Here is a 22,970-nt window from a genome sequence, read left to right on the forward strand (position 1 = left end):
AAGCTTTTGGTGACAATACAATTAGTTATCTTCATATTACAGTGAAATGGGTAAAGCATTGGGCAAGCTGTGTTCAGCTTCACGTGTCCCGGCAGTGGGTTCAGTTCTCGACCGAGTCATCTCTCAACCTAGTAGCGAAGACCATACAGTTCTCTATAAACTCGCAGATTATAAAAAAGGTACAAAATATGCCACAGCCACGCTTTACTAGTTCATTTTATTTTACCTCAACTTTGCGTAACTAAGTAGACATGTTAAAAAAGTTCACGCTCAAAACTGCGATATGTGTTTGTGTGTTTGTGTAGGTTTGTATAGTAGCATAGCATAGGCGATGACGATCACCCAACATTTTTGTTGAGTGAATGTGTCCGAAACGCAGTCAAAACATAATTTAAAATTAAATGATGTCAGGAGTAGACCGTATTTATTTCAAAGAATTCTGACTGTCTGACTGACAAAGAATACTTCAGAGCAGGGTTGTTGCGGATGCCAATACTTTGAAATGCGCGGATGCGGATGCAGATGGCTGGATTAATGCGAATGTTCCGTATTTGCGGATGCGGATGCGAATATAGTAACACCCCAGTTGCGTAGCTACTGTTGTACACTTTTTAATTGGTGCGTTAGCAAACGAACATAGTGATCATCTAGCAAAAACACGCGAGGCACGCGCCACTCTGGCCCCGCCTACTTTCTTTGCAGGCATTAGTTGTTGCAAATATGAATCCGCATCCGCAAAAGCTCCGCATTGATTGATTGCGGATGCAGATGTCTGAATTAATGCGTATTTTCCGCATTTGCGGATGTGAATACTTATCCGTAACACCTCTACTTTAGAGGCAGCTAGGATGCTTTTTTGATTTTTAATTAAGATAAGTCCCTAGTTAACTAACTATACCTACCTATGCTGTACAATTAGTTTAGAGGCTGGCTATAATTTTTTTTTAAAAAGCCCAAAACAAAATAAAGAATAAAAAAACTACATGTTAAAGTTTTAAGTACCTACCTATAATTAAATCAATAAAAGTTTTGACACACATCGTAACTAACTAACTTTATTATTTTCTGTTTTTAAATGTTACCTACCTAAGTATTAAGCCGTTGTCGGTTGTAGTTGCGTTGTAAACAAGGAACCCTTTTACAGTTTCGCCATGTCTGTCGTCCGCGTCCGCGGACTGTTGTTATTTAAAACAGCTTGTATAATATTGTGACTGGCAACTATACGGAACCCTACACTGCGCGTGGTATGACACGCACTTGACCAGTTTTTGTTTTGTTTTAGGTGGTTTGCTACTAGAGACTTACACAAAAGGTGGAATGGCTGCGGCAGAGCGGCTAATACGTGAAGAGTTTTCAGCGTACATGTACGCGGGAGGTAGAGGCAGGGTCATAAATAGAGCTGAATATTTGAGGTGGAAATTCAGAGATCAAGAGCAGGTAAGAGTTACTAAGCTTCATAGGAATCATCATCATCATCATCAACCGATAGACGTCCACTGGACATAGGTCTCTTGTAGGGACTTCCACACGCCACGGTCTTGCGCCGCCTGAATCGAATCGAAGTCGCCATTACAGCACTTTCGGACCCCAACGTCTATCGGTTTAACTATGTGCCCTGCCCATTGCCACTTCAGCTTCGCAACCCGTTGACCCAAGTCGGTTGCTCTAGTAACTATTCTCCAACGGACCTCCTCATTTCTGATTCGATCCCGTAGAGACACCCCAAGCATCTCTCTCCATCGCACGAGTGACTCTGAGCTTTCTTATGAGGCCCATAATAAGCGACCATGTCTCGGATCCATATGTCATCACCTGCCGCTGATGACATTCATAGGAATAGATATCAGTGTGCAATTATACCTTAATGTGAAAGTGTGTTTGTTTGTTGGTTTGTCCTTCAATCACGTCGCAACAGAGCAACGAATCGACGTCATTTTTTGCATGGATATTGGATATTGTTAAAGACCTGGAGAGTGTCTTTTTATTCCGGGAAATCAAAGAGTTCCCACATGATTTTTAAAAATCTAAATCCACGTGTACGAAATCGTAGGCATCAGCTGGTAATATAAATTTCAAAATGGTTGCCATAAAATTTAAAAAAAAAATCTTCATAAAATCACGAACCCTTCGTGTGCGAGCCCGACTCGCACTTGGCTTATTTTTTCAGTTTTTTTAATCATTACCTGTACTAATCCTACAAGGTGGTACTACCAATCGAGGCATCACTGTCCCCCCACGATCCCCTGGCCAAATGGGAGGATCACACCGCGTGCTGGCAAATGAGCTACCGTGGAGCGCTCGGCGAGTCGCTCCTGCATGTGCTCATCATTTGCGATACTAAGGTAAAAGGTAGATTAAGTAATAATATCCTAAAAAATTGAGCTTTAGTGGAGTCATCCTACTTATTAAAAAGAGCAAAAATTAAAAAGATAAGATATTTCGAAGACATGTTTTGTGTTTTGGTCTAGAATAGAGGTCTTCAAACTTTTTATTGTTTTTAGCCTAAGATTTTTCACTTGTCAAAAGGGCGAAGATCTATTGATTATTGATAGCGTACCTATGTGTTTGGATCTGGGTGACTTTCCAAGATTACTTATACATACTTATTGCTATGCTGAAACTATGAGCACGAAAACACGTGGCGTTTTGTCAATTTTGGTTCCAACTATTGAAAGAAAATATTACAATAAAACTTACAGCTAGCCTTATCTAATTAACTACTATCTATACAAATCATGCTCGCGTGGAATGGTGCCGGACAGCCAGGCTGATCCATTGCGCAAAAAATGAGCCAGCCCTTCTGTCACCAGATGAGGCTATAATGTCTTCCTAAAAAAAATTTGCACTAAGACGCCTTGGCCCCAGGGTCTCCACGGCAAACGGAACAAAAATGTGAACGTTCCAACTTACATCTGTAATCCCCTTGTAACTTGAAAGTTCCTACCAACAATCGTTCATCGTGGCCGTAGCTCATATTATGTCCTTTCAATTTTATTTTAACCGACATATAGAAATACTAACCTAGGCGTTGTTTCTAGATACACACACGGTTAGCCAGAACATTAGTAAAATGTTTTCCGAAAATTTCATTGGATGTCGTTGAAGGAGAGGAATATTTGGGTATGTTGATAATATTATATACTAGCAGTTGCCAGCGACTTCGTCCGCGTAAAATTTCTGGTTTCTCATGAGCTCTGAAATTTTCCCGCTGCAAAAGGCCTCACTTACCTACTCTTAAGGGGGGAGTTTCCCGAATTGACTTATAAAGATTTTTATTATTTAAAGCTATTAACCTATATGTCGATTTTCATGTCTCTAACTTCAAAAACATAGGACTTTCATACAACCTTCCACCCCCCATTTCTCCCCCTTACGGGGGGATGTTCTCAGAACCGCTTCTTAGCTGACACTACGTTCTAGAAGGAACCTACCTTCCAAATTCCAAGTTTATAGGCTTTATAGTTCCTGAGATTTCGTGATTAGTCAGTGAGTGAATGAGTGAGTGGTATTTCTCTTTTATATATTTAGATAATCATAATTTTGTTTGTAATTTAAATAATAACATGGCGTTTTAAACCAAAGTCCGCATTTCTCGCAACACCGCATGACAGCTTGAACTTCATCTCTCGCAGCACCGCAATCCCGTTGTGCTGTGCACTTTGGTTGAAATATCGGCAAATAAAAACAGCAAATTAATCGTGGTATGTACCCGTTTATATACCGTTAAACCACGAAATAAGCTTAAAATTAAAACGTCCGCATCGTTGGTTTAAATTAAAATTTAAACATGACGGCCGCCATCTTTATTAAGTCCTATATCTTCCAGGTGCGAGCTCATTGCACCTTGCCATCGCATACAGCAATAATGAGCTGGTCCAAGATCTAGTGGAGGCTGGGGCAGATGTCAGTCAAAAAGCCATTGGTAAGGAAATGTACTGTTTTTAAGTTATTAAAGAATGATGATGCCCGCGACTTCGTCAGCGTGGATTTATGTTTTTAAAAATCCCGTGGGAAATCTTTGTTTTTCCGGGATAAAAAGTTGCCTATGTCAATTTCCGGAACTCAAGCTATCTTTGTACCTACCAAATTGCATGTAAATCTGTTAAACGCATGGGCCGTTAAGAATCCCGTGGGTACTCTTTGTTTTTCCAGGATTAAAAGTAGCCTACGTCCGTCCCCGGGATGTAAGATAACTCTGTAATAAAATTTCATCATAATCGACAGACAGTCAGCACATTTTCGCATTTATAATATTAGTACGGATATGGATTAGGTAGGCAGCAAGTAAACAAAAATGCAAAGGTATTGCTTACGCAAAAGACCGCTGAAATTGTGATGTACACAAAAGGAAACGTTTTTTAATTTTTATGTGGTCAGGCTCTTTCCGAACAGCCGATACGCTAAAAATCTTTGTATATTATGTGCACAGTAGACCACCTATAGACGCCTAAGCCGGACACCCCCGATCGCCAAGCTTATTAGGCAGTTGATTAGCATAAAAGTCAGCCCACGCCCGTTCGGTACCCTCATTCCGCACATTATCTTGATCACGGGACTTTTGAGTCCACCAATCACAACAAAGCATTCTCCCCTGTCCCCCGCCAACATTTTAGGTTTAGGTTTAAAGACGTTTATTCTCATAAAGACAAAGTCACTTACATGAGAACTTAATTCTAAGAATAAATTTTACAAATATTCGCCATTTAGGTACTCATTCAATGCATTTGTCGAAGTGATTCGCATTACTCATAATGTGAGCAGCTAATTCAGTTTTAAATGCATTGAATGAGTGTACATTTTTTATGTGTGCAGGTATTTGGTTATAAAGTTTAGCTCCTTCATAGGTTAGGGTTTTTCTGCCATAATTTGTTCTAGTTTTGGGTAGGATAAGCTAACTGGCTCGACGAGTTTTAGTTTTAATTTTTGTAAATGTGATATTTGTGTGGATTGTTTTATTTATAGTTTTCCTAACAAAAATACATGTGTTGTATATATCATCCATCCATCCATCAGCCTGTTTGCGTCCACTGCTGGACATAGGCCTTTCCAAGAGCGCGCCACCAAACACGGTCCTCCGCCTTCCTCATCCAACCGCTCCCCACCACCTTCTTCAGGTCATCGGTCCAGCGGTTGTATATATATAACTGATGAATACGATTTTGTTTTCATGCAAAACCTTGTATATGCGTAGTACTCTTGAGGGTGCGGGCGAGCGCGCGCGCTGTGCTAGTGTACGGGGCGTCCCCCCGCCTCATACCCCGATTGCCATCTCGACCTGTCGCGTATTATACTTACATCTTTCATACTTTGCACTTGAAACAGGTAGTTTCTTCCTACCCCGCGACCAACAAAAAGTGCCACCAACGCGTCAGACCAACTACGAAGGTCTTGCCTACTTGGGGGAGTACCCCCTCGCCTGGGCAGCTTGTTGCGCCAACGAGGCAGTATACAACCTGCTTCTGGACTCCGGGGCTGATCCAGACGCTCAAGATTCGTTCGGGAATATGATACTGCATATGGTTGTAGTTTGTGATAAACTGGTATGAATTTCTTAAAACGTTATTTGTTTAAGCGGCTACAAACTATGTAGGTACAGAACGCGGCCGTAAGTAATGTACATCGGCCTTTATAGTGACATTTCGGCTTTGTAGAGCGTTGTCTCTGTCACTCATACCTATGTGACGTTTTGTCGGTCTCAACGACAGAGACAATGCTCTACAAATTCGCTATCTCCTTCTAAAGGTCGATGTACATTACTTTCTGCCGCGTACTGTACCAATTATGTATTAAAGGTTTAGTTTTACTCAACCCGTTTTAAATAATTCGCTGTCAACGTGAATCGTTGATTTGGACGACGCAAGTGGCACGGCTTAAATCGACGGGTCACTAAGTAACTACCTAGTTTTCTTCCTACCTAATTTCTTTTTTTGAATCTAAGTATAAGCTTAATCTGTATATAGGTATATCTAAGTATAAAGGGTAGATCAATGCCCACACCTTATTTTACAACTCCTAAGCTTAGACAAATCCAAAATTAAAGGGCTTTGTTTCTAGGATATGTTCGGTTACGCTCTCCGACATCCCAAGCTCCCGGCCAGCAATGGCCGACTCAATAAGGCTGGCTTTACACCACTGACGCTAGCCTGTCAACTGGGCAGAGCGTCCGTGTTCAGGGAGATGTTGGAGCTGTCGTCCAGGGAGTTTTGGAGGTATTCCAACATCACCTGCTCTGCTTATCCGCTAAACGCGTTGGATACTTTGTTGCCTGATGGACGAACAAGTAAGTGCATAATAAGTATACTTCTTCCATACCATTCCATTAATTTAAAATAATATAATATACCTAGGGGCATTTTCGGCTGCCGCATCCAACCCGTGCTTTCATGATTCCTTTGAAGGTTGCCTGCAAGATATCGCTTTAGCGATAAGGCCGCCTTTGCATGCTACAGATATTAGATTAAGATCCTTGTATGTTTTTTCTCAATGTTTACTTTGTGTTGTTTGCAATAAAGTATAAATAAATAAATAAATATTATTGAAATAACATAAACCCCCCTGGATTGTAAGAAAACTTTATTTGCGCATGCGCAGCTGTAAACACTAGACCTATTAAGATAATATTTTCGCATCTAGACAGAACTAGGTTTTGCTCTACGTATTAGACGAAAATGCGTATGTTTTTTAGACAATTATTCTTTATTCATTAACCGACTTATAAAAAGGATGAAGGAAGGTTAGTAGGTTAAGTTAAAAACTACTGATGCTCTAAAGGTCTACAATCCACTAACTGTGTTACAGATTGGAACTCGGCGTTGTTCATCATTCTCAATGGTACGAAACAAGAGCACTTGAACATGTTGGACGGAGGTATTATTCAGAGGCTGCTGGAGGAAAAGTGGAAAACTTTCGCCAGGGTAAGTAGCCACACTGATGCATTCTTATATAGATTCTAGAGTTGTCTAATACGCACCGAGCAAGGTCACCATCGAGGGGTTTTCGCGGTTAGAATTTTATAACGCCCTTGAGAATTTTTTATTGGTCCTATAGTAAAGACAAAGATTCAATCTTTCCACGTCGTATTCCTCATATAAGAATAGTGACCTCTTTCCAATGAATTACATATTTTGTTTGGGGGTTCCTTTGGATAATAATTCGAGTGGCCACAAACCCACAGATATTGCCCACATCAATATGAAACGTAGCGGATACTGAAACCATTTTTACACAATGTTTCGTCTGTTACAGACAAAATTTCTCAAAAGGCTTCTCATCTTAATGCTCCACCTTCTGCTGCTGTCCATCTCGGTGTACCTGCGCCACAGCAGCCTGGAAGCCGACGTCCACCCCGACTGGGGGCTCGCGGTGAACGACGCGAGGTCCGGCATACGACTGTCCACCGAACTGGGCACGATCATAAGCACCCTGTGCTATATTATACTGCAGCAGGGCGATGAAATTAAGAATCAGGGCCTTATCGCGTATTTTAAACAGCTGGTGAGTCAAAGTTATCGACTTTTTTACTATTACAGGATATGTTAAGGTCTCTTTTATAGGTAAGTACCAAACGTTATTGTGTAGATATAGCATCTTTATGTCAGCCAAAAAATCAGTACCCTTATTATAAATGCGAAAGTGTGTTTGTTTGTTGGTTTATTGGTTTGTTTGTTTGTTGGTTTGTCCTTCAATCACGTCGCAACGGCGCAACGGATTGACGTGATTTGTTGCCTGGGTATAGATAAAGACCTGGAGAGTGACATAGGCTACTTTTTATCCCGGAAAATCAAAGAGTTCCCACGGGATTTTTAAAAACTAATTCCACGCGGACAAAGTCGCGGGCATCAGCTAGTATTATCATAAAGCATAAAGTCAACAAGATAAAGTCCCGCTATGGTCGTTTTAATAAACGCTGAAATATTATAGTAAAATTGGGTTTCTGTCGCTTGGTATACTATACCTACTATGTTTATATTTATGAACTCAGAATTTTTTATTTATTTCATTAGACATCCCACTCGATACAATAGCAATCAAATAATGAGCTTGCAAATCAAACAAGGGACTAGGGAGCATTAAAAATATTAAAATTGGAAGTCTTTGTATTTCAGATCCACGAACCAGCAAAGTTCATATTTTTAGCATCGAACATTCTTCTCTTAGCATGCATACCAGCTCGACTTAGCCGAAAAACTACACTCGAAGAAGGAATACTCATCTTCGTGTTGCCAGGGTCATGGTTTCTACTTATGTTTTTTGCTGGGTAACTATCTCTTGGCATACCTACTACGTTTTTATGAGCATCCAATATGAGAATTTTGTAAAACTGGATCAAAAAGGCTTGAAAAAGAAAATACCTTTTAAGCGCAGAGAGCGGATTGTCGCGAACTAGCAGCAGTATATTCATCTGTAGTTTATTGAACCAGCGATATATGTGTAGATGTTAGTGATGTTACTGTACACGAGCTGCCTCTCAGAATGAGAAGGGTTTAGTTATAATCCACCACGCTGGGCCATGTACAAATCGGTAGACTTCGCACACCTTTGAGAGCTTATGGAGAACCCTGAGGCACGCAAGTTTTCCCACAATGGTTTCCTTCACCGTTAAAGGAAGTGATATTTAATTGCGTAAAACACACATACCAAACTCCGAAAATTTAGAAGTATGTGCCTGGGATTCAAACTTCAAAGCCCGGAAACCCCGAATACGGAATAAGAGGTCGAAATCTTAATCACTTTGCTGTCACAGTCTCACTTCCAGGGGGCGAGACAGAGGCGGATTATATGTCGATAACGCCCTAGGCAAGCACCTCATAGGCGCCCCTCTAGCAGTCATATTAAAATTTTTACTAACTAATTTCAAAAGAACGCGGAATCATCTCATTGCATAGCTGGCAGTTAGGATTATACTATTTATTTGAACGAGTGAAGAATATCATGTCAGGACACTGTGTTACATTAAAGAAGAGGCAGGTTCGGTCACTCCAAGATAAAATTATACTTAGTAGTGATAATTAGGTAAGCCAGGTAATGGAACTCTACATGATTGCGCGCGCCCTTTCGTAACCTCACGCCCCTAGGCACGTGCCTAAAAACAAATTCCAAAACGGTCATTCCACACGGCAGTCCACGCAGATGACGCAGATTCCTCAAACCTAAAAGTTTTGGTTTCCAGGGCAGTGAAGTTGACCGGCCCATTCGTGACGATGATCTACAGCATGATCACGGGAGACATGTTCACGTTTGGCATCATCTACTGCATCGTGCTCTTTGGCTTCTCGCAGTCTTTCTACTTTTTATATAAAGGTATAACCTATACTGCGACATATTCTGAATCTTCGTGCCTCTGTTTATTGTCTCTATTTATTGACTTGGTACTATAACTGCAGATCGACTTCCGTCTAAATTCAACTTGCCGAGACGTTGAGTGGTAAACCGTAAATAGCACACACGATTTTCTATCTTCATTGAATCTTGATTTTTGCAGGTTTTCCCAATGTACAGTCAACTTTATTTTCAAGTTACCCAAGCACATGGATGGCACTGTTTCAGATTACATTGGGCGATTACAGTGTACGTATGATTTAATACTTACTGCAAAATGTTTAAAAGTGCAGACAAACTAAATTGACACTTGAGCCTCGCGCTCTGAGTTGTCGATGGTGACGTTTGTTGCAACCATATTACGATTTTTGACACAGTTTGTGTGCACTTTTATTTTCGGACTTAGATACTATTTTGATAGTAAAAAACCTAGCCACGCTGATCTGTTTAATTCGGGATTTGAAGAAGATTTTCTGGTTCAATACAAGTTGACAATAAATAAATCACCTACCCTCTTTATATCTTTTTTTTCTGATTTTGAACTAAATCCGTTTTTAGTTTTTTACAGATGTTTTTTCCTAAGTTTTTTAAATGGGCATTATTTTTATTTCTTTTTAGGTTTCAGTACGCAGAGAGGTAATTTATTAGTTTTGGGTAAAAAAGGGTATATATTCAGTTGTTTGTTCTTTGTGCTGTACCTACGTGATCTGTTATGTTTGAATTTGTGCACCTACCCGCAAAGAACAGCGTGGCAGGTTTTTGTCGTTCATTCTTCCTTCCGTCGCGTCGTGTGTATGTCGTAAATGTGTTCTTGTCATACTTGTAGTTCCATGTGTTACTTTTCTTTTTAAGTAGTAGGGATTGGTGAGTTTACTGAGGGATTTCTTCACTGTGGTTTGTTGTGCTAATGGTGAGGTTTGTGGCACGCAAAAACAATTCTTTGTGATGGTAGCTTTTGGTAAACGATTTGCCAACGTAGGTCGATAATATCCCATACTGGGCAAGTACAAGGTCAGAGTTCCTTTTTTCTGACGCCACCTGTAGTTGAGGACCATTACATGAATTATCTTACAAACTTACCTTTAATTATAAAAAGATGACCCTCGAGACTTACCTAAGGGAATTATGATTATCTCAATTTGATTCTTTCTTAAAGTTTTCTCGGGTTATCCGGCTCGAAGGACCACAAAATGTCATTCTTGTCGCAAATACATTTTTTACGGAACCATCTAAAATACATAGCATAATTCATCATAAAACTTATTTGAACAGTACACGGACCTGAGTCAAACCACGTACCCGAACCTGTCGAAGACAGTGTTTGCCTTATTCATGGTGTTTGTGCCGATCCTGCTGCTCAACATGCTGATAGCTATGATGGGCAACACGTATGCGCACGTCATTGAGCAGTCCGAGAAGGAGTGGGTCAAACAGGTAACTATTTACTAATTCTAGATCAAAGGTCAAGGAACGATTAAGAACCTAAGGATCCTTGGACTAGGAGGAGAAGGAAAAGGATTAGAATCCAAAAAGTCGACAGTTGCACCATTGCTGTAGGTGCCATTTTTCCTAACGGACGAAAGACATCGGATTAACATGTAGGATTTTTACCTACTAAAACCTAGCCATATTGGGAGGCTCCGAGATTGCTTACGACAAAAATACGAATACATTGATGCCCCTTCCGCTACGCCCATTGGGCTCGTCCCGACTCCCGGTGACTATTGTTGTAACTAGGTACCTACTCTCAGCACTACACTTGGAGGGGAACTGGGAATATTAGTCAATGTGGCCATTACTGACAAAAAAACTGCATATTAAAATTTGGGAGTTAGTGAAACCTAGTTTGAAACTGTGACGGTTAGAACACTTAAAACCGCATAGAATCATATTATGTATATATTTTTCCTTCTAATTTCAGTGGGCCAAAATAGTAGTGTCGTTGGAACGATCAGTATCTCAAGAGGATGCTCATAGATACCTCCAGGAGTACTCAATAGGGCTGGGCCCATCTGACGACCCTCGGTACGAGCAGCGAGGGGTCATGGTCATCAAGAGCAAAGCAAAGACCAGAGCGAAACAGAGGAAAGGCGCTTTGACTAATTGGAAGGTAAGTATGTAGGTGGAAATATATTTTTCGGAATAGCGGAAAATATCTTGAACGAATTACTTTGATATTATAAGGTGTTCTTGGGATTTATCTGATATCATGGGTGAGCTTATAAATTTTTTTCTGAAGTGAGCGTGACAGAAATCGATTTGAAAACAATGTTAGGTAATAAAAATAGTGCCTCTATCTTAAAAAAGGTATTTTTACAAAGAAAGACACCTGGCTTAATCTATATACCAGACTCTGATATTAGCAGATTTCGACCCCAAAATGCTCTTACACGTATCTTTTATAGCGAGTTGGAAAAGTGACAATAGCAGAACTACGTAGAAGAAACATGAGTGGCGAGGAGTTGAGGCGTCTCATGTGGGGACGAGTGTCTATATCCACCCCCACCAAGGCACCCTTAAAGTGAGTTAAATGCACATAATGTACTTGGAGTAAATACTTTAATTACCTATGCATCACGAAAGTTAACAAAATATAATGCGCTGGACTTATGCACTTGATTTGCTCCGGGCATCAGTTCTCAAATAATAGGCTTAAGAATTTTGTATACTTAATCCGGTTCGAAGGATCGATTTAAAAAAATCTTACGGTTTTTCCTTTTCTTATTAAGTCAATAGCTTATGCTCGTGACTTCGTCCGCGTGGACTACACAAGTTTCAAACCCCTATTTTACCCCATTAAGGGTTGAATTTTCAAAAATCCTTTTTTAGCGGATGTCTACCTTATAATAGTTCTCTGCATGTCAAATGTCAGCTCAATCCGTCTAGGAGTTTGAGCTATATACCTACGTTGATAAGTCAGTTAGTCAGTCAGTCAGCTTTTCGTTTTTTATATTTAGATTACTTACCTTAATTTTACATAATACATAAGTATTTTACGGCTTATAGATCCTTGCCTCCACCAGAGCTGGTGGGTTCGGCAGAGGCTCAAAGCACGGGCGTTGGACCGGCTCTTTCGTCGGCTCTCAATGTCATGGCTTTTGCCCATGACCTTGACCTAACTAACACTGGTTAGTTTTTAGTTTAATATTTTTAATGAATTACGAGTTTACGACGCTAAATCATCATCATGATCAACCCATTGCCGGCTCACTGCAGAGCACGGGTGCTCAGAGTGAGAAGGGTTTGGCCATAGTCTACCACGCTGGCCATGTGCGGATTGGCAGACTACATTAGTGTATTTTCATACAAGGATTAGCCCTTGACCATTGAACGATGTCGTACGTGTAAAGGGTAACATCACGTCTTAGTCTACATTTCGCGTCATGATTGAACCTGCGCAGTGGGTGATTTATCAATCTATTTTGTGGTAAGAAGAGAGGCGGAACGCTACATATAGGTACCTATATCAGTCAACATTAAATAACCATATTTTTTTAGGCACGGAACTACAAAAACAGCCAACACCAGATCTTCTAGTGAACGGTGTAACACCAGCTACAGGTGTTCCCAATCAAGCACAGCCGAACACAAAACAAATCACTTCTCCAAACCACTTGAATGTCACCTTGAACCAGCCACTATCGAAATCCAGTTTGGAAATAAAAATGCCCATGACTGGTCAAGCAAAAGTGCCCATGACTGGTCAAGTAAAAGTGCCCATGACTGGTCAAGCAAAAGTGCCTATAGCTCCAGGCCAGATGAAAATGCCCACTATTAGTCAATTTGGTCAACCTGCTCAAGGACCCATGCAGCTAGAGGTTTTAGGAATGAGTTTGTCACCTCAAGATTTACAGAATATGAATATAATGCGTGAGTTATTTTGTATTTAGATAGTAGGTATGTACCTACATTAATTATATCAGCACTTCAGTTTTAATTGAGCAGTTGAACAAGTTTAATACATAAACCAATATTTTGTGGAAAAAAAATTATATGGGGTAGTTATAATTTCAACAAAAGGAACGTATTATCTCTATCTTGGTACCTACTTATATTTAAAAATGCAAGTAGTATTTTATTGAACCGATTTGTTGGAGGGTATGAGTCCCGCAAATTGATATTCCGCTGGAACTATGTCTCATTAACATCGAAATGACGTCATTTTGACGTCAGCCGAAATAAAAATATACCATCAGCTCGAAACTTCAGTCTTGTGCTGACGTCACTAAAATGGCGACCACGCGTATTAGCAATTTGCGGGACTTACAGTTTCATAAATCCGTATCATGTTTTCAGTAAATAACCTTAGGCTTAGAACAGTATGTGAGACATTAGGTATATTCTAATTTCTACTGTATGACTTACAGGCCGGCTGCGGCTGTTTACTGTCACTAATCACTATGAGTTAAACCTGCTGTTTTAAGATGAAAATTTATGTTTCAGCACAACCAAGTGAGGAGGTGTTCAGAGATTACCTTCGAGAACTGGTGTCTATTGAGGCAAAGGCAGGTCCTGACAACCCAGAAGTGAGGACCTTAGCGGAAAAGGCGGCAGATCTCGCAGAAGTGCCGGAAATTGACATCAATGCTGCGGTAATAACTTTGGCTATTCATATAGGCACAAATACACTGTTCACCTACGTATTATTAGGTGGTACTGGGTGGGTTTAAAATGGCTAGGAATCGAAATGCAATAATCACTGACTAAATTATTATTAATTGCTACAAATTACCTAGGTACCTACCCACTAATGCCAAACTACTATTACACAATTGCCAATAGTGTAGGTATACTTAGTGTAATAGTATACACTATAGGCAATAGTATATATTATTTTTGAAACAGTATACCAGTTTTGAAAATTGGTAACTAATCACACTATAAATATTATCTACAATCTACAGTAGATTGCTTTGTTTAGGTACAAATACAATAAACTGTAAAAGTCTTGAAAACAATAATTGCAGCCACAGCTGTGCCTGTATACAGTAGTTATCTACCTAAGTACTATACTTATATATTATTATTACCTATGCAACGAGCGACGTGGTAGGTGCCTCAAAATGCGCTCTATGGATAGGTGGGGTGATGTCTCCTCGTGCCCCAAATTTTTTATCAATTCTCGCCCTCAGTGTTTCTAATACCTATAGTACGCGACAGGTCGATATGGTAATTGGGGAGGGAACGCCGCACACAGCCCCCGCGCTAACCCGCTGCGGTCGAAATACGGCTGTGCGGGGCGTCCCACGGTTGCCATCTCACCCTTCGCGGACTATACTTCAATTCAAAATTGTTTGCAGGCAGTGGCGTGCAGGTCATAGAGGCATAAATGCACTGCTTACCCCAGTTGTAATATCTCAATGCATAATTTTCATTATGACCTGCCAGTAAACAGGTTCCTACCTAACTAATGCCTACCCTGGCTTCAAACCCTGTGCACGCCACTGTTTGCAGGCCAAGATAAGAAACTTGAGAATTTTTAAAAACCTTTTGATTTTCGTAGGCGACGGCAAAATCAGCGCGTTTGGTCGTAGCGGGCGCAGTGTCTGGTCTGTTCGGGGTGGCTGCAGACCTGCCGCCGTCTGACGCTGCTTGGAGACGAGATAGACAAGAGCACACCGACAGTGATCCTGTATTAGGTAAGTAGGTACCCTTTAAATGGGTCCTCCCGAGTCCCGACCAAACCACGGTGGCTCCACAGAAAAATCATGAGCAACACTTCGCCGGCTCACTACAGAGCATGGGTATTCTCTCAGAGTGAGAAAGGTTTTAGCCACAGTCTACCACGCTGGCCAAGTGCGGATTGGCAGACTTCACACACCTTTGAGTACATTCTGTAGAAATCTCAAGCATGCAGGTTTCCTCACGATGATTTCCTTGTAAAAGCAAGTGATATTTAATCCGTTAACTCCTAAAAGTTAGTGGTGCGTGCCCGGTGCCCGGGATCGAACCACCGACCTCCGATTAGAAGGTCGGACGTCCTAACCACTAGGCTTTCCTAGCTTATATACCTATTAGGTATTACAGCGCACAAAACCACAAACACAGGTGTATGTTCGCTTACTCTCAAAGTAGATGGAACTGAATTCTGATTTCTGACACGACCGGACAGATCCGGTCCGACCGGTTTAGCGCTCTCCTTCATTTACCCTTGTGCACACATCCTCCCTACAGTCGTCAAAGCTCTTATTACATGGAGTGAATTTTTATGATTTGAAGTAGGTATGGGTCTGATTAAACTACCAAATCAGGTAGATACAGATTGAAGTAAAGATACCTAGTATCTTAACTGTATCACCCACCACGTAGGTACTTGAACAGGCAAGCAATTTTTCACCAAATGTTGGATCTGGAGACCGGTAGGTCAATTTCGTAATACCTGCAACCATTTATTACAATCTCAATATTCTCATTTGTTGTGATTGGCTGAATTTGTGTGCGATTCTTGTTGCAACAATGCATTGTAGCCAATAATAAATTATCTCTGCCAATAGTGAGCGAGCGTCAACCAATCAGAGGTGATTGCGATTGTGACTTTGTGGCTGTCATTCTACCGCAATCAAGCAGCTGTCTGCTGGATGTCTCATGTGTCTAGGTCAAAGAAATGTTATGTAGTTAGGTACTAAGTACTTCGATGGATTCCTATGTCGATGTTCTATTCTGGGTACTTAGATGAGTGTCCATTGTAATTATTTTTGATTTGACTATATTTCAGACTCAGTCATACTGGGTAGGGCGGCTCGGGCTCGCCGGGCACGCTCGGCGTCACGTCGGGCTCCACCGCCCCCGCCACATCTCTACGTGCCCGCCAGGTAAGAGATGTCCCCGTTCAAAGTCCGAGATTATTATATACTAGCTGATGCCCGCGACTTCGTCCGCGTGGATTTACGTTTTCCAAAATCCCGCGGGAACTCTTTGATTTTCCGGGATAAAAAGTAACCTATGTGTTAATCCAGGGTATAATCTATCTTCATTCCAAATTTCAGCCAAATCCGTCCAGTAGTTTTTGCGTGAAGGAGTAACAAACATACACACATACAAACTTTCGCCTTTATAATATTAGGTATTAGTTATAAGTTATATATATTTCTTTGGCAGTGCCCTGCCACCAGAAATTCACCCATAATTTCAAACGTCTATCTTAAAAACTGGCGATCGGACTAGAACGTGGAACTCATCGATAGTGGAACTGAATTCGTGTTATCAGAATCTCAAAATAAAAAATAAACCGACCAAATACGAGTCGGACTCGCAAAAAGGAACCCTTATTTATAGGATCACTTCGTTGTCCGTCTGTCAAGAAAACCTATAGGGTAGGTACTTTCCGTTGACCTAGAATCATAAAATTTGGCAAATAGGTAGGTCTTATAGTCAAGTACTATAAGGGTTCCTTTTGAGGTACGAAGCTTTAAAAGGATTTGAGTTGTTATCAAGAGACTCACCACTTCACTCTATAGCCGTGCGTTGCACCTCACCGACCAGAAATGTTGCACCTTGCCTGGTCAGCCCTCCGATTGTGTAAGAATAACCATTTCATGGCTATCGCAATCGTCAAGAAATTCTGCCCTTTGATTGGCTGTGAAAAAATGTAAACAGCGAATCAACCAATCAAAGGGCAGAATTTGTTGACGATTGCGATAGCGATGAAATGGTTATTCTTACACAATCGGAGGGCTGACCTATATAGTTATTGATTTTCTAGGTCTATGTACTTTGTGGCATCAGAAAGCAGTGCCGTAGAAAGCGATGTGCCGATAGAAGACCAACTCAGTTCGGGTAACAATTCGTAAGTTTAAAGTTATAAATATACCCAAGTAGTATGTATATAATGTACCTACCTACTATAGCTTCTCTGATAGGTACTTAGGGCAATTTTCGAACGAGCTGGACCCGTTCGATCGGGTTACCTAAACACAATTATCAATTTTGAATTTAAAAAAAAAATCCAATACCCATTTTGTATTTCTCAAACCCGCAATATATAGCGTGCAAAACTCGGGTCGATGCCCCGCTTACGACGCGGCATTGACTTCGAGTGACCTACTAACGTAACGTTCGTTGACCTCTAGCGTCAGCCAGATGTTTTATTTGCAAATAGGTATATCGTAAACCTTTACAAAATATTAACTAGGATTTTTTTATGGTGTCATACCAGTAATCATCAGTACTATCACCCGTCTTCGTTATGCCATCGTTCTGGTTACACCCGTATATAAAAAAAACTACGGAACCCTAAAAACGGCGAAACTAACCTCATCGCCGCGTTTAGCAGACGAACGTTATAACGTTTAGTCAGTCGCCATTTGCAAAATGTTCTAAAATATTATGTACCTAACTACATTCGCATAATATTATTTTACAATCTTATGTACCTACCTAACTAATAACTAGGTACCTATTCATATTTATTCGTCAAAATAAACTGTAAATATAAACTTGCGCGTAAAGAATCGGGATTGATCATTGAAATACTAAGTAGGTACATAGTGCGCGACAGGTCGAGATGGCAATCGGGGTGTGGACGCCCCGCACTAACCCGGTGCGGGATAGCACAGTTGTGCGGGGCGTCCCCCGTCTCACACCTCGATCTGTCACGTACTATACCTACCCGCTGTGCTCGCTTATTTTCACTTATTGATTTTTCCCCAGCGCGTTAGGCGGCATTCGCGACGACCGCATGAGAGCTGCTCGACCATTGTGCATACAACACGCTACTGGACAAGTCCCAGTGGAGCATTCTTTATTTATAGTGGGTTAGTAGTTGTACTTAGGTGTTTGTTGCATTATGAGTTATAACTAGGCAATTCCTAATTTCTCATGCAAGGTACGAGCACAGCTCTTCATGGTGAGATCTGTTTAGATCCTACTCTATGTTGACAAGCCCTTGATCTCACTAACCTATTGATCGATGAATGATTCTATCAATTATATCTATCTACGACTACTTATTTATGTAGTGGAAGTCAGTAAGAAACAGTTCTAAAGACGCCTACTCACGACACTGCCGATTTAGGGTGAAAAACTGGGGAGGATCGTAGATGGGTTATAATAGAACGGTGTGTAGGTCATGCATCCGACCTGCACTTGTGTAGGGCCGTCGGCCGGATTTCTTTTGTCAGTTCGCTTCCACCTAAACGTTGGTGTTTCGACGCTCCAACAAGAGTTCTCTTGGGGCGATGCACGCACAACAGACGGAAACGTTTAAGTGCGGAAACCAGCCCAGAATGAAGAAGAAGAGTTTTCTTTTGCGTCCGCGCACGCACTGGGCCGCAGGCTCGTGTGTAGCGACCACCCTAGTGGCCCTGCCGCAGTGTCATGAGTAGAACATAGAACAAAAAACTAACTCCCGGCAGGCGCGGGTAGCGGTGCGGAAGTAGAGAGTGCTGCGCCAACGCAGAGAACACAAGTGGATCGCAAGAAACCAAGGCCGAAAACAGCTAGACCGCGACGCAATAATAGGTGAGTAGTCTACTTTTCTAAAATGTACGACTTTGGTTGCCATTCACGACATCCAACAACACAGTAGGTAATGATGTATTTGCGCCTTTGGTTCAGTAAGTACCTACACTTCAGGCTATATTTTATCAATTTTTCAGGATATCTCCAGTTCCAGAGACAGGAAGTCCCCTAGAACCCTGGGCGACGGCTTCCCTGTCAAGGTTATCACGCCTGATTCAATCCTCCAGCAGTTCCTCCGTCTCAGTCAGCTCCCGCAACTCTCCAGACAGTTCTCCTAAACGGTATTGAAGCTTTCTCAATTCTATATCTAATTTCTCACATTAAATGATGCTACCAGTTGAATACTAAAACACCAATCAATTAAGTGCACCTCAAGTATAGTGATGACTTTTTGAAATGAAAATAATGATTTATTTGTTTTAAAAAAGGTCTTTTTAAAATTGTGCCAGGGACCCTGAAGTAAGTTTGCAAAACCTGTATCTCAGGGTCCCTTTTTGATGTTTATGTGTATATTTGACCCGTAGTATAAGATTTTACGTCTCACCAAACGTTGCTAGAATTCGAGAATCGAAACACAATAACATCAAAGTAAAATGGACCTAAAATGCCTTGAATTGAAGTAAAAAATTCAATGCCACTGATTTTAATTTCGCAAGGTTTCCGCTTGGAGCGCTGGCTGTAGATGTGTAGACAAACTTGAGCTTTAAAACAAGGCAATTAAGATCCAGTTTACTATAACGCAGAAGTGTTTCGACTCTCGAATTCTAGCAACGTTTGGTGTGACGTAAAATCTTATACTACGGGTACTAGTGGTAACGACCAAATGCTAAAAACAACTTTTTGATGTTTGGACCAAATGTCAAAACAAGTTTTTGATGTTTGGACTTTTGTACCAAATGCCAAAAACCATTTTTGATGTTTGGACTCTGATATATGGACCAAATGCCAAAAACACAACAATTAAAAGGAGCACTTAAATAATAATAGGCGTTTCAGAATTCAGTCAGATCGTGCAAGTGGACGATATGAGAAAATTATATTTCCTATGTTAAATATTATGTTAGAAACTTTAAAATGTTGACTACTTGTAAGATTACAGTTCCAGTAACAATTTTAAGCAATAAATAAAACAACTTATTACTTTAAGTTTTTTATTGGATTTCGCTGCCATGTAAAAATCAGGTAAAAAATATAGTTTGGGCAATGTGGCTAATGCTGTTGTACACAATCTATAAACTAAAATGCCGGTCTTAATATAATGCTATCTCTTTCATAATGTTTGGAGCGGAAAAGGATAGCATTAAATTTAGACCTATCATTTTAGTTTACTTTAGGGTGCAACAGAGTTAGCCACAATATTGAGATAATCAAAGATGTAGTTAAATGCAAAAAACCAAAGTCATAAATATAAAATATCAAATCACTGCTGTAAAGTTCACGAATTTCCTACAAATACAATAAATATAATATAAAAAGAAATAATAAGGTTCGTAAACACTGGTAAACACACTATCAAATAATATAAAAGTGCAAGTAATACTTTTTGTAGGTAAAAGTAATTTATGAATTAGGAAGGTACCTAAGTAAAGTTTTTAATAAAAAAATCGTAAAAGATAAACCCGTAAATTATGACACCCGTAGATATATATATCAGATATTTTCAGTAAACAAAATGGTCTAGAATATAAAACTGGAATAAGTCTTATTTTATGCACGTTATCTTAAAATCATTCTAATAAATAGGTACGTAATCATAGTTCGAAAACTAAACATCTAGGTTTCGGGATAATCTTTAAAAATTTGAAAGAAATATAACTTTTTTGGTATCAACTTATGCTCTAGAAAGGCAAGAGAAAAATATTTAAATGTCTCAAACTCTAAAAGTGTCTACTTTTAGAGTTAGAGACAGCTTTCTAGGCATAGGTATAGGTAGACCAGAATATCATGAAATGAAATTCCAAATTTAGCAACACTGTACTCCGCGAACACCCCATGTACATAGTACTGTGGTGAATATTGAATTATAATTCACCACAGTGCACTATGTACACAGGATACTCACATAGTACAGCGCTGCTAACTCCGGAATCCCACTTCAATATTTTTCATGAAATTCTGGTCCACCTATAAATATTTTAGAATTAGGATTTAAGTTCTAATTATTATTATTATTATGTGAAGAATAAAAGTAAATATCACAGCAAAAAAGTTCTACGGAATGGCAAATTTTAAATACTAGAATTTTTAAAATTATCGTAAAAAACATAGACAATTTATCATCTCTGAAATTTGTCTAATGGCTGAATATTGGAGCATATCTTAATACCTACTCTTTAAAAGCATCTCAAATGCGAAGTGACTGTTTTTGACATTAATGTTGTACAGCCAAAATATATCGAATCAAAGATCAGCAGTGAAGGATAAAACATAAAATTTTTCGAAGCATTCCGTACGCGTAACATAGCGTAACGAAAACTACCGTGGTAGGCGGTGTATTTATACTCTACGGCACTCGTTGAATCAGCCAATCACAGCAGTATGAATAAATCATGAGCATGTCGCTATATCCACGAATTTAATTGGTTAGTGTTTAACAGGCGTGAGTGACTATTGACTGTTGTTACAAACGCTTATCTTCTATGTTTTGTCCTTCGCTGTGTTTCTGAATTTGGTGGTAAAATTTCATGTCCTACGAAAAATGTATCAAGAGCAGCTTGTCAGATATATTTTCGTTTATTATACAACTTACCAGTTTTGCTCGAGCGCCAAGGATGCTTTCACCTATCGCCAATGTCCAATCATTGATCTCAGATTCCATTTATTGATAAACGTTTTTAAAATACAAGGGCCTTCAGTCACCTTCAACAGACCGACAACAATAGAGACAGTGAAATATCACAAGATGAAATACAAATATAAAATCAAAAAATAGTGGTCGAACACATTTGTCGTGATGGGAACACACAAGCATATCAATTGGCACATCATTTATAACACATAACAATATATTATGAAAAAAAATATAAGATATCACCGGTGTTTCTTGGTGTTGAAAAAATGGCGAAATATTTTGCTGTGGAAGGCAAAAACACCAAAAATGTATGTAAGGAAATAAGTTACATAAGGGGCATTAGAAATATTGGTGCAATGAGAATATAGAAATACCGACATAAGTACAGGGTCTTCCAGCAAGAACGTTCTATTTGACAGTTCATACAGTGGTCCAAGAGTAACTTTTCAAGTGAACTTACGCGACATTGCCGAAAATCTACCTTGGATAAAATGTACATATATGTCGCGTTTTTGACGACAATGGCATATTTACGTAATTCCAGTCGCACGTTTTAAATTAGAAAAGTTACACTAGTGCCCCTGATATCGAATTCATTTTGCACGACATTCGATTAAAGTTACCTTAGGGTTACCGCAAAATTTTGAGCGTCAATAAACGCAAAATGGATTGCATAATTCAACTTTGTTAACTTTGGGCCACAATTTATCATCGAGATATGGATACTTTGCTAAGCTTTGCGTTTTATTGGTGGTCAAAGGGTAACGCTAACTGTGACGTAACTTTAACCACCTGTCATTAAACTGGACCTAAGCGGTTTAGTGAGTGTATTATTAAATCTTGACAAATCTCTTTTGAATGGACTCCGAAAGGCTGTGAAATAATTAAGTAATTCGCGTAATATTGAATGATTTTTTAAGGGAAAAACTGTCGATAAAATTGGGTAATGGCTGTGCTTGTCCTCAAAATCTGTATTTAGCTACTGTTCTCTTCACAGAATATTGCCCAATAGATACATGAACGTCAAAAGATATTTCGCTAGAACACTCATTCTTAATTTAGTTAACAAAAATAAAACACTCTTCATGAAAGACCCTATAACACATAATATATTATATGTAACGAAATAAAACATTTTGCATTGGACAAAATATATGGAAATCATCAAATTCAGACACGAATATAAAAGGTTAATATATTTCAATCAAACAGTAGCCAAATAAAAATGATGCGGGCCCAGAATAGAGCTAGAAATACACAAATAATAATTAAAAGGACGCAGCAAAGATTCAATAAAATTTCGGTCATAGTACCTATAGCTACATCATACTAATTTATCATAGGGACACTTACCTCGGGGGTCTGTGGAGAGAAGTAAATGATTATAAATAAAATAAACACG

The 22,970-nt window shown here is 39.7% G+C and overlaps 2 protein-coding genes across 2 annotated transcripts in view; one reads left to right on the forward strand and one right to left on the reverse strand.

Moving 5' to 3' along the window:
* Window positions 1-11,604, reverse strand: part of EndoG (Endonuclease G) — a 56,244-nt gene extending 44,640 nt beyond the window's left edge. Inside the window, exon 1 of the mRNA XM_034970038.2 lies at window positions 11,589-11,604. The gene's annotated coding sequence lies outside the window, so the exon portion shown is untranslated. The remainder of the gene's footprint in view (window positions 1-11,588) is intronic.
* iav (transient receptor potential cation channel subfamily V iav) lies at window positions 47-19,917 on the forward strand. Its single transcript, XM_034970595.2, has 24 exons — window positions 47-179; window positions 1,283-1,437; window positions 2,202-2,342; window positions 3,039-3,120; window positions 3,827-3,922; window positions 5,323-5,540; window positions 6,055-6,280; window positions 6,799-6,914; window positions 7,246-7,494; window positions 8,106-8,257; window positions 9,170-9,300; window positions 9,482-9,567; window positions 10,591-10,752; window positions 11,240-11,428; window positions 11,724-11,839; window positions 12,325-12,446; window positions 12,817-13,188; window positions 13,762-13,910; window positions 14,822-14,957; window positions 16,034-16,130; window positions 17,021-17,104; window positions 17,968-18,071; window positions 18,672-18,777; window positions 18,915-19,917. Exons 1-24 carry the CDS (start codon window positions 47-49, stop codon window positions 19,063-19,065), a joined length of 3,573 nt encoding a protein of 1,190 aa, XP_034826486.1. The 3' UTR covers window positions 19,066-19,917.
* The last annotated feature ends 3,053 nt before the right edge of the window (window positions 19,918-22,970 follow it).

This window comes from Maniola hyperantus, chromosome 7 (genome assembly GCF_902806685.2).
Source record: "Maniola hyperantus chromosome 7, iAphHyp1.2, whole genome shotgun sequence".
Taxonomy (NCBI): Eukaryota; Metazoa; Arthropoda; class Insecta; order Lepidoptera; family Nymphalidae; genus Maniola; species Maniola hyperantus.